We start from the raw sequence: 12,785 nt of genomic DNA, 5'->3' as shown, positions 1-12,785 counted from the left end.
CATGACCGCGCCGGATGAAAGGGACCAGAGGCATCGGCCGAACTTAATTTGCATGCGAGGCTCCGCCCCAGGAGGGTGGTTTGCATCTGTGGGGCTCCGCCCATGGGGGCGGTTTGCGCGCGAGGCCCCGCCCCAGGAGGGCGGTTTGCAGCTGTGGGGCTCCGCCCACGGGGGCGGTTTGCATGCGAGGCCCCGCCCCGCCGCACCCCTCCCGGAGGTGCCCAGGGAGGGAGGCCGCCGCCGCCGCCGCCGACCGCCGCGCAGGCGAGGGGGGAGCGGGCAGCGGGCGCGGAGCGGAGCGAGGCCGGGGCGGCCCGGCTCCAGGCCCCGCAGGTGAGCGCGGCTCGCTGGGGCTCCGTGGGGGTGCAGGACAGGGGCCGGCCTGGCGGGGTAGGCTCTGGGGAGGGGGGTTCTCGCGTGGCGGGGAGGGGGTCCAGCCAGCGCGGCCCCGGCAGGGCTCGCTGCTGCGGGTTGGGGCGGCACCCGACCCTGCCCGCTCCTCCGGGGTTTTGCTGCTTGTTCCCGGAATCCTCCGGCGGGGCTGGCAGGTGCTCGCCGTTTCCCCCGCCCACGGGAGGGGGGTCTACTTCGCCGGGTGCCCAAGCCCGGCTGCCGGCACCGGCCCGGGCGCATTGGGGCTGCCCACGCCTGAAGCCCCCCCCCTGCCCCAGCGCACCCCGGGACACCGGCCTTGGTTCGCCCATAAAACTTCAAGCGAGGCGTTGAGGGGTTGGGTTTGCCCGGTTTGGTTTTTTTTTTTTGCCTTTTTTTTTTTTTTTTTTTTTTGCTTATCAAGTTTGGTGTACTGTGTTTGTTCTGGCCGGAGCGTGTAGCTGGGGGGTATCCCAGGGCAATCTCTACATCCTGGGATTTTTCCGGCGGAGGTCGCGGCAGCGGCCGCCTGCTCCATAACTTCCTGCTTTAGCCCTCGGCGGGAGTGGGTCCGGGCCGGGGCCGCTCCCGGGGCGCTGAGCCGCCTCGGGGGGCTGCTGGGAACGGCCCCCTCACGGAAGCTCCTGCAAGAGCCGCGGCCTCTCGGGAGCCGTCCCGGAGCGGCCCCTCGGACTTCTTCTGCCTCGTCCTGTCGTGGGAGGTGTCCCCGCCTGCAACCTGGCCTTCTAGGTCTCCATCTGCTATGACTGGCTTGAAGCAGATGTGATTAATAAGAATTGCGATGTCTCCTTGGGGACGCTCTATTAGCATTTTATTTTTCCTTCCTTCAAAACCCTGCCCATATTAAATATATCATGTTACTGTTTGGTTTTGGTTTTTTTTTTCCTCCCCAAAGTTGTAAGAGATTGATGGGTGAGGGAGCATGTTACTTCTAACAGGCAACAAGCAGGTGAAACAAGTTGTTTAGCCTTTCTCTCAGGTTGCCCTGCAGTTGTGGCATGGGAACAAGCTGGTTACTGACATCTCCTCTCCTGAAGGTGAGGCTAACCTTGGCTTTGGAGAAAGTTGTGTGTGTTTATATTTAGCGTTGTTAATGGTGTAAAGCAGTTGAAGTAGACTTCTGGGTCTGTGTTTCTGCAGTGTAGTGGCACAAAGCTCTACGCTCGTGTGAGGATAGTGACAGGGAGGAGGATAGGATAGCTTTGCTGAGATAATAGAAGCAAAAGTTGTCCGTTGTAATGTGTTACTTGGTGGGGAATGCTGCTCTTTGTAGTCATCTGAGAACACTTCAGTCAACTGGAATATCTTGCTTTACCAAGTCCCAGGTGAAGCTATATGCCCAAAGCAGCTGCCTGGTGATTTTAGCTTTGATTTGGGAAGCTGGCGCTTCTGGCAAGCGGAATGTAAAGCGGTGGTACGTCCCAAGGCTTCTCTGTGCATCCTGACACGTTCCTTGTAAAGACAGCCTGGCCCACAGAGGGGATGAGGATGATCTGTGCAAGTAGTGAGTAGTCCCTAATTTTCCTCAGTGCTGCTTGTAGCCATTTGAGGGGCTCCATTAAGTTTACAGTATTGAAAAGGGAGAAGAGTTCTCAAACATCTTCACAGGATGGTGCTGAGGAACGTCTTGTATTTGGTTTTGAAGAAATTGCATCTGCTGTCGCTACTGACTGAATAAAATTATTGGAGGAGTTAAAGCAGTTGAGAGTCCTATATCTTCTAGTGGCTTTTTTGGTACAGTAATGTGATTATTACTGGGCATTGCTTATGGAAGAGGTGTGGTTTTTTTTTCTTGGTTGACACAGAGGCTTGAGTGATGTTAAACAGTAAGAGGTTTTAAACATAGATAACGTAACGCAGTTAGTACATGGCAATAAAAGTATGTGATGGTGCTAGTAGCCTGACCTTTCTTTAAAATAGTTTATCAAAGGGAGGGACTGGTGATAGCTTAAAGTTTGATTTCTATGCAGAAATTCTATGGGAACTCCAATGGTCATCTAAAAGTTTCTTTGTGTTGCTTTAAGAAGCAAATGCTTTTGTGGTTTATTCCATTGACCCACTATGTTTGGTGTAAAATGCTATTCCAAAGTTACAAGCCACTCTTCCATTTGAATCATGCTTCCTAGTAGAAGCGTACAAAGAGTTTTGCATCATGTGCAATAATGTTGTTCAGTGCAAAGACTTTGTTCTGCTCTAGCATTTTGAAACTTCATGTTGTCATGCTCCCATGACAAGGAGAACACAATAGGAGTCATAATGACACACAAGGCTTGCACAATTAGTAAATTCATTGCAAGTGGGCTGTCCCTGGTAACTCCAAGCACAAAGCTGTGAAAAGTACCTCAACTTGCCTGATTTGTGTGATTGATTTTCAATTATTTTCCAAGACTTCTTGGAGAATCCATCTCTGATCTTTTATTTATTGTTTTCTGTGTTTTGGGAGGGTGGTCACCTGCATGTAGTGTTGACACAGTCTGTTGTTCATTTTTACAGGAGGATTTTTTGGTTTACCTCTCTGCTAGTGCCTGATTACCGTGTGCAAGGTGCATCTGAACACTCTAGAGAACTGAGAGTGCTGGGGGGCTAGCCGTTGATCAGCAGTTGTGTTGTGTAAGCGAGATCTCTGAGTGGTCTTGTTAAACTATGAGATTACTGTTGTTAGAGCATCTTCCTAGTGAAGCCTTATGGAAAATGGGGTAGTATCTTACACTTTCAAGCTTTCCATGTACTGCAACTATTCTTTCCCTTGCTCTAGTTGTTCTGCTTGGCTTCTGCTTTCTTCTTGAGTACATCTCTTGATAGTGTGTTACAGCCAAGTGTGATTGTAGAGATGAACAGTGACAGCCAAGTTAAAGAATAGCTAGTACCCCTAGCTATTTCAAGCTAAAAGTTTCATCAATTTCAAACTAAAAGTGTTCTTAAACTTGGAATTTCACACTGAGTCATGTTTAACGAGTCTGATGGCTCCTGTAATCGATAAAATTAATAAGACTAGTATTTAAATGATGCTTTGATAATTTTTGTTGTTGAGATCATTGGTGCTAAGGAATAGCATTTTCCTGTGCAATTGATCTGGCCTCTGTTCTGTTGCTGCTGACTGTGTTGGTAAGAGGAACAAGGCAAACTTCTAGGTGCAGGAGGAAGCCTAGTTCAGACAAGGCCATGGCAGTGACTGTTTGTTATAGGAGCACTAACTGCTTATAGTTCAAACAAAGCTTGTTGATAAGGCCTCTTTTATTTTAGCAGGGTTGATAAAGTGTTATCAGATGCATAGGTAGAAGTTCTAAGGACCTGTAAGCAGGAAGGGGTGATGAGGAAGGAATGAAAAGGAGACCTAAAGCAAGGCAAGACTTAAGAGTTCTTGAGATACTTGATGGCACTTTGAAAAGAAAGCTGTTGGACTTTATCCCACTGAAAACCTGTTCAAGTTGAGTAAAGGTTGCCTAGGAAGCACACAGATGGTACCTTGCAACTCTCCTATGTGAGCAAAATAAACTCATTATGGGTATGTTTTTGTTGTGGGGTTAACTTGGGACTGTACCACGCTTAATACTGTCTACATAGTAAAAACTTCTGACCGGGGCTTCCTCTTCTTGTAATACTGGATTAACTTGTGTGATTGGGACTTACAACATTGGTTCTCTTATACTTTTGGCTGGAAATTCCACTATCATGGGAGGACATAAGCAAAAACTGCAACAAATTTCTACAAACGGTAATTCCCCCCACCCCATGCCTGGAGAAAATCCAGAGTGTCTCAGCAAGCGGTGCATAGGCATTGAGACACATTGCTGCATGCAAAAGCAACGGAGACAAAGCAAAACGTGGAGCTCTGATGGGATTGCTAACACACAGCAGTGAGTAACAATTAATGCTTCTCCTAAGAAGAAGCATTTGGCCTTCTATTGAATATGGGTCCGTTGTGAGATGTGGCATGTGTACTTGCCATAAATCTCAACATCTAAAATGAACAGAGCTGAGCAAGGAAGCCAGAATGAAATCTGGTTTTGATGTTAACTGCTTAGTCTGTGATTGGAAACAGGATCATCTTGCAACTCATGCGTTCATTGCCTTTCTATATGAACAGTGAAGAGCTTTTGTTTTGTGGCTGGATCTAATCAAATGAGGTGAAAAAGGGTACCTCATCATACTTAAGCATTCAGCTAACAAATCAGCAGGAGCTTGATGTACAGGGCACTCTGAGCTTTGCTGTCAGGTGTTCATGTACTGAATGTGAGCAAAACTGGGATTTGCTCAGCTTTGGGCTATTGTTGCCTATAAACAGCTGACCTCAGTGCATCTTAGAAGAAGAGAATGTTGCACACAGTTTCTGGTAAAAGGCTCATCTTTGAAAGCCTAAAGAATTGTTTCCCTGGAAAATAAGAACATTAGATACATGCAGACCTGGCATGGCTTCAGAGGCTACTGGAGAATTCCTTTCTGGCTACTGGTAGCCACAACTGTTACCATATGGTTGTAAATGCTGACTGGCAGATAACTGCAGAGCACATGGGACTGGAGTTTTATGTAAGACACTGAAGGTGTGTGGGAGAGAAACTGGTCTGCTAATATGTAAATGTGCATCTGGAAGATAAGATTATACAGATTGTGGAATCTTTTGGTTTTTCTAGAATTGGAAAAGGCACTTGCTTATTGTACTAAAAAGAAAATTCTTCTCATTGACAAGAGCCTTGTAAACTTGTAATAATAATTCCTCTTGGACAACCTGTGCTACAGCGGATGCCATTCTCTTTGCTGTGCTTTCTTTGCCTTTGCTGAAAACTGCTTTTTCTCTCATCTCCTCCCATACTGTGACACTCGGGAATTCTTTGGTCGGGCATGAAACCCTGATACAAGTCAATGAGAGATGACTTTTGTAGCATGCCTTCTCTGATCATAATGGACACATCAGCTTGCCAGGGTGACGTTTCTTCAAGTGAGTTACTGCTTGATTCTGAACTACTAGGCTCCTTAGCCAGTTGAGCAAGTTGTTGTGGGCTGGAGTGTGAATGCTAGATCTCTTGCATAAGCAGGTTAAAACAGAATGCTTCTAGATGCAATTAATATTTCAGGATAAAACATTCTAGCAGAGTGTTAAATATAAAGTTGTGTCTCTCTCAAATCAAGCCCACTCTTCTCCTTACTTTGCTTGTAACAGCAAGTTTGACCCTGCTGTCACAGCTGAGGAGGTCTCTTTTCTAAAGTGGGGAGGATAATTAGTAGAGTTTCTCTGTGGGTTTGCCTAGTTTAACAGGTCTGGGGTATTGATTGACAGGGGGAAAGGGTGCGTCTCTTTGGCACTTTCCTTTCCTTGTCTGGCTAAGGGCAAACTGTGTTATACATGGGTGTGATATGCTCTCCTTGCATAGCACAGCAGCTTGTCACTGCTCTGTAACTTTTGCTAACTTAGAGTAAATATAGCCTTGTGTAAATATGTCCCTCTTTCTCTCAGGAATGTCTGGTGAAAGAAGACTTATGATCTGATACAATTTTTGGAATTCCAGTTGAGGTACCTAAATCACTGTAGAAGGATATACTTTCCAAGTAAATTACACTTTGATTCTTCCTCTCTTTTTTTGGGGTCCCCTGCTATATGTGTTTCTGTGCATATTCTTCACCCCTGTATGTGCTGATGGCATGGTTCACGAACACAGGTGCCTGTAGCTGCCTGCTCAGGGCCACTTTTCTCCATGGTGAGTGGAGATGCTACTGATTCTAGGTGGGGACTAAGTCACTCAGGCTCTTGGTGCTGGTGTGATCTTCTGGTCTTCTGAACCAGGAATGCATTGCAGTCCTCATAGTGAGCTCCAGACAGTACTGCCTAGATGGCTGAAGATTTTGGAGTGTGAGCAGGAAAGGTAAAAGGGGAGTAATGCAACAAAGAGGTGCAAGTTCTAGCTCAGGGAGTTTCTAAAGGGACTTCTCAAAATATGGCTATGGAGCATCCTGTTAATAATACCATTTCCTTTTTTTGGTCCTTCACAGCTGGTAAGGCCTTGCTAGAAACCATTTGAAAAACAATTCAAGCTCCTCAGGAATGGCTGGCTGATTTAAGTCATTAACCAAAGACCATCATTGTTGGAGCACACGCATAGCCACCTTGTTTGCCAGCTTTGCTGCTCCCATCTATGCAGATAGGCTGTGAAAGCTCTCTTCCCTCGATCACCCTCCAGCCCCACAGTTTGAACAAGGGCCCAAGGTCATCTGTTCATCTGACAGTCCCTTTGGTGCTTCTGGTGCCTCTTTCCCTTGTGACATTAGCCTTCTCCCCTCTGCTCCCCACCTTGCTGTACGTGTGTTATGTACCTCTTCTGATGATGGGTTACTATAGAATATCTACACTGATTCTTCATTGCACCTCAGACGTTTTGGCCCCCACTGTGCACGTCTGTTCTGTACAGAGTAGCTGGTAAAATGCTATAATTTCCTGTCTAACAAATTAAAATGAAATACTGACTGGAGTGTCCAGTAGCTGCTTCATGAGCAGCTGAGCTGTCTGTACACTGGAAACTGGAGCCTGTGAAAGATGGCCAGGGCAGGCAGGAGCACTTATGCCAGGGTAAGTTGTCAGGATGCGATTCAAACCTTTGCTCTTGACTTGGCAGAGTTTTACATGTCACTTAGCACCTCTGCAGAGGGGAGATGTGACAAAGAATCTCTTAAGCTGTATGAAATATGAGGCTGTAGCCTGGTATCCACAGTGTGATTGCTGGGTTGCAAATCGGGTCTAATAGTCCTGCTCGGATCCTCCTGGTGCTGTGAGAGACAAGGCAGCGAGATATATTGAAAGGCTTGTGCTTCTAGCTGCACGTTGAACTGCAGGTGCAAGTTTTCCTTCCCCTACCCCCACCTTGAGCAGGGAGTTAGGCTTGATATTTTACAAAAGCAAGTTAATAATTAATGCACCTACCCTGCAGGCAGCCCAGCATCCTTTCTGCTGTACCCATGGAGCGAGCTCAAAATGTGATTCTTTCTCTTTCTAGCTCAATAGCTGGAGGGTTACCTGGGGTGAAAACTGATACTAGTCAATAATGCCTGTGAGCCTGGGAGTTAGCCTTTAGATTGGGTTTGTCTAAATGTTTACACCAATGCTGCAGTTTTGCTTGCTGCTTCTTTGGATAAGGTCAACTGAAGTGATCACAAAATGGCCAAGTGTGAAAACACTTCTAAAATCCTCTTGGCTTATCTGTACTGGTTTGCTTTAGCAATGTGAAAATGGTATTGTGTAAGTCCTGCACCAGAGATGCCACTCTGTGGTGGTATCAGGTTTTAGTTACTCGATAGCTACATTGTCTCATTCTGCTCTGGCTAATTTGTGTTATGTGCTAAACCAAAATAAATAACCTACTTCTGCTTGCTTCTCTTCTCAGGCTGCTTCCATTTATATGGCTTTTTTTTTTTGTTTTTTTTGTTAGGATTTTTGGTGCCAAGATACTACAGCAAGGAAGATGCGAAGGTTCTTAAGAACCGGACATGATCCAGTGAGAGAGAGGCTTAAACGCGACCTTTTCCAGTTTAACAAGGTACAGTGCTTTCCTCAAGTTTCAAGGCATATGTGTGCAAGGCAAATCTATCCTGAGCCACTGTGCAGTGTAAAGGAAAGGGAAAACTACCTGAATGTGGGTGGAAGAGTTAAATTTAGGAGAGATGGTTTGTCCTCTTTCTCAATTCTGTCCTTTTTCCCTGATTAGTTTTCTTTAAGCTCATGAGCATGTTCTCAACTCTGGCTTTCTTTTTTAAGAAAAAAGATATTGCCATGCTATTGAGTGGCACTTGCTGAAAGAAGAGATCTTTGCGGCAGCTTTTATATACTCTGAGTGTTCTGCAGTTTTTCCTGCTATGTTCTGTGACTACTTATGTTATAAGTAGTCTTCACAGTACTGCTATGAAAATAAACATTTTTCTAAAGATATGCATAAGCCACAGCCTGTGATGCTGCTGAAGCCAGAGTTCTTTGTCCATGATTATACTTTGGTTTTGTAAGTATACCTCTGTTTTTAAATGTGAATTTAGAAGTCTGTGATAGAAATGCAGTAGTACCTAGGCAGCACAATGGCCATTAATAATGAATTTGCTATTATCTTAGTCTGAATCTGTATCTAGTTTTTTTTCCTTCCCTCTGAAGAGGAAACGGCGATGGCTGTGCTACCTACCAATGCTGGGCATTTTTCTTTTGAGCACTGACCAGGAACATAGTGCTTTCATCTTTTTAAATGCCTAGTATTAATTAATTGCTAGGCTAATGGCTACTTACACCTTCATTGGGTATCAGAAATACATTTGCATGTTTTGTATTTCCAAGGTTTAAATGGAATTTTGCTGAAAAGTATAATGGATAAATGAAGTCAGCCTAGGAAACAAACTCCTTGATTCATTCAATTCTAGTGTAGATTTGTACTTAAAGTCGAACTTGGGATATTTGAGATGAATGATTTAATGTGATTTGGTATTGAACCACACCATTTCCCTGCATACATCCCTCCCATTGGGGAGACAAAAGGAACTCAGTGCTTCAGGCCTATATTCTGCTTGCTACCACGAGGGAATGCTAGTGCAGATGCAGCAAAAATTTCAGTAAGTGAAGACCAGCATTGAGTTGCTTGCATTTAGCTGAATGCAATGTCAGCTTCAGAAAAGACATCCCAGGGATGGGTCAGAATTGTTTAAAAGCATATAAAATTGTATATACCTTGGAAAAAAACTTTGCTATTTCAGGGATGTCTGTTCCTTGAATATGCCTTTCTCTTATGAGAATGTTTAGCTAAACTTTACCTGCCAGAGACAGACTAATTTGGATGATGCAAAACAGGGTTGAAAGAACTAGGTTTTGCAGCAGAGGGAAACTTCCAAATACATTAGAAGTTGACATCAGGATTTGTGACTCCATTTGATTCAGTCCTGAAGGTAAATATTGCATCTTATTTCTAGGGAGGCGACTACTTTGGACACTTCCTAATGGTTTACTGTCATTAACAACTTGGTAATTAAAGGCCTTGCAAAATGCATTTGTGCTTTTAAGCCACAGTAACTTGTTCTTTTCTAACAAGAATCGGAAAGAGAATGAATATTATACCATTACATTATACCAGAATCTTTTACATTATACTTTTTTCTTGCATGAAGGGTGGGGTTTTTTCCAAGTCTTGTGTGTCCCATTCCAGTATTTCTGGAGATAATGGATCATTTGAAAGCCTCTCTCCTTTATTACAATAAACTTCTACTCACAGCTGGGTAGACTGGGAAGATCTGGGAAAGTCAGACCTTAATTCTGACCTGTTGAAGTTTGTGGCTTTTAGGAGCCAAGAAACATAGTAGTTTCTGTGCCAAGACTGTCCTTGTCTAATGTGCTAGTAAAGCAAGCACATTAGTGCTGGCAAGCAAGTTTTTAAACACTTGCTATTTGAGGTCTTTGAAACACTTCTCGTTAAGAACCTGCTTGGGAAATATTTTGTGGGACTGTAAAGTTGCTGATCAGAGAAATTGCATGGTATATTTACACCTCTTCAGTGTGTGATGCTGGTAGTGACTAAATGGAAGGTCTGTACCTGAAAAGTGCTGGGGATTCCTGCCCTCATTTTATTGTTTACACTGAAGTTGAATATGAATGCACGATGCCACACAAGTTTAGTGTTAATATAGTGGAATGTATTTGGCCATGCTGACCTAGTAATGGACTTCAATTTAACAAGTCTTTTTAATTGGTGGTGATGGATTTTTTGTTTGTTTGTTTATTCCCTCAAGTATAAATAGGATGTGATCTTTTTACTGTTTCCCTCTTGCATTTCTGTTCCAGGGAAGAGGTGGTCCAGATGGTTTTAAAGGACTGATTGACCACTGGACTAGCTTTTCAAACTGTCCTCAAACTTGTGTTTGTTTCAAAAAACACCCTCCTAAATTCTGCTAGTCACTTAGCTTTGCATATCTGTTTCTCTGTATGAGTAAGAACTTCCCATACTTGTGTGTACCTGTTGCAAGAATCTGTTTTTAGCTCAGTGGATAGAATGAAGGATAAGGTATGTGGACTTGGCAGTCTACTTCTTTAAGTTTATCCTGCTTTTGGAAGTAGTATTTGGATGCCTTTGGCTCACTCCAAGCCCTGCAGAACAAACATGTTCAGGCTGGCATTGTCAGACTAGATGATGGGTAACACACAGGTGAACCAGCCTGTCTTACAGCTGAATGTTACCAAACTGGGAACATTGCATTTAATTTATGGTTTTGTGTTTTTTTCCCCTCTTTTCAGTCTTCCTAACCCTTTGCTAATGGGTGTGATGGATAGCTTACCTTAAATCTGAATTAGTGTCTATGCAAAGTAGATTTAACACATACAGTCTTCATTGTTTTTTCAAACGACATATTAACAGAGGTACAGGGTTTGTATTGCCTGTGGTTGGGTTTGTCTCTGCTTTGTCATAAAACAATCTGAGAGGAGAAGCGGAGAGAAATTAAAGAAGGAAGATGGCACTGAATTTCACCTGCACAGCTTTAGTGTGGGCTGAGAACAACTGTTAAGTTTGGCCGCATTTTTCCTGCAGTAAATATGACTGACATGAAGCATTTCTGTTAGTTAATGCTGCTGACACCAGGCTTACTTTTACTGAGTCTGACAAATCTGTGGTCTGAGGAAAATGAAAACGAAAGCTCCTACCTTTCCTCAAAGAAACAAAGGCCCTTTTGAGATGGAGGGCACGTTGTAGGCACTCTAGTTTCTTATTTCAGCTCTGCTGAAAGGCTCCATTGTAACCTCTCCTGCCTTCTGCCCCCCCCTCACTCCCCCTTGCTGGGTTTACCTGCTGAGCAGGTGAAAGGATTGGCTGATGAAAGCTGCCTGAGAGAGGGGAGGAAAGGAGGCCAGCCGAAAAGCTGACTTAATGTGATTTAACTGGGTGTAAATAAGTACAAGAAAAAGATCTGGGTAATCAGTATAGTGAATGTGAATGCCTGGCCCTGGTGGTGTCAAATGCAGCCAAAAAGCCACCCTGATGTCTTTCTTGCCTGGCTGTGGAAACAAATAAGTGACATAGGAGGGAGAGTTATCTTTGTTATGTCTTGTGGGCGTCTTGGTTGAAGATTCAAAGCTATCAGAAATCATTAGTACATTTACCGCATAGGCAGTTGTGTAACATGCTGTGGTTGTTGCTGATACTCTCTTCTTGTGCTTCTGCATGTGGTACTATTTTCTGCAGTGGTCTGCTATTAATAACAGTTTACTCCTGGATGTAATAGATACTATGGCTTTTGCAAATTTGTCTATGGGATGGGGGGTACTTCAAATTTTCTGTTGAAGGAAGACTTTGAGAAAAAACTACCCACCTATTATTATTACTGAATGGTACACACTTGGTTATGCAGTTCATAGGTCTCATACTTGAAAATTAAAGCTTTTATTGACTTGTCTAATGTGTTTACAAATTAACACATCAAAGGCAAGATATAATTAGGCCAATATTAAGGCTAGTATTGACAGCTTCCTAACAGGCAGTACAGTATTTTATCAGTCATGGTTTTCTATTATGAGAATTATGGATAAAGCCTTATCTTCTGGGGTGGAAGAAATCTCAGAATAAACAGTTTCTAATTGATGTTTCATTGAAAATGACACCTACTTGTGCTGATGACATGACAGTGCAGCGACTGTGAACAAGTTGAAACTAAAACTAACAATGGAATTACACTGGTGTCTCCCTAATAAGTTCCTCACTCTGTTTTGGGGGAGAGTGGAATGGAGAGTGGGCATGGAATGCCCATGTTACACCCGATTCAGTTAAATGTCTTATTTGTTAAGATAACATGTTGCCTTGAATCTTCTTCCCAGAATTGTATACCATAGCTTCATACTCCCACAGCTTGGACAACTGGGAAGCTTTTCTGTGTTGTCTGAGTAGCTATCATGGTACAGAGAAAGTCCTCTTTGCTTGTGCTGGATTAGAAAACTGCCCTGTTTCAATTCTGAGTCCATAGATAAATTCCTAATTTCATACAGTCTCCTCTAGGAAATTTTATATGTGTAGCTAAGCAAAGGTTGGTTAGCAACAACTTCAAGGGTGACATTAAAAAGATTGACTTCTCTAAATTTATTTTTAATAGTGCAAACTTAAATTACCTTCTTAAAATATAAATAAGTAAGGCTGGAGATTAAGTTATCATAAAGGGAAGTAAACTCAGTGGTCTTGGAGCCAATAGTACTAATCTTTAATTTACTACATATAAAAGGTTAAAAATTAGTAACTACTCCTTTGCCCAGTCTTATGAGTTGGCAAACAGAAACTTGGAAAATGCTCCAGTATTTCCAATTTTATATCTTCTATTAGGGGAAGATGAGACATTTTAGGACCTCAGACTTGGGTAACTGATGATTTAGAGGAAGGAAGTCTATTTTTACAATTTATTAA

The 12,785-nt window shown here is 43.4% G+C and overlaps 1 protein-coding gene across 1 annotated transcript in view; it reads left to right on the top strand.

The window, feature by feature from the left end:
- Positions 1-225: 225 nt before the first annotated feature.
- LLGL2 (LLGL scribble cell polarity complex component 2) overlaps positions 226-12,785 on the top strand; it is a 33,727-nt gene continuing 21,167 nt past the window's right edge. The window contains exons 1-2 of the mRNA XM_049812170.1: positions 226-333; positions 7,809-7,916. Of these exons, the coding sequence (XP_049668127.1) occupies positions 7,842-7,916 (75 nt within the window). The 5' untranslated portion in view covers positions 226-333; positions 7,809-7,841. The remainder of the gene's footprint in view (positions 334-7,808; positions 7,917-12,785) is intronic.

This window comes from Accipiter gentilis, chromosome 10, assembly GCF_929443795.1.
Source record: "Accipiter gentilis chromosome 10, bAccGen1.1, whole genome shotgun sequence".
Lineage (NCBI taxonomy): Eukaryota > Metazoa > Chordata > Aves > Accipitriformes > Accipitridae > Astur > Astur gentilis.
This window is presented reverse-complemented; position numbering and strand designations above follow the sequence as displayed.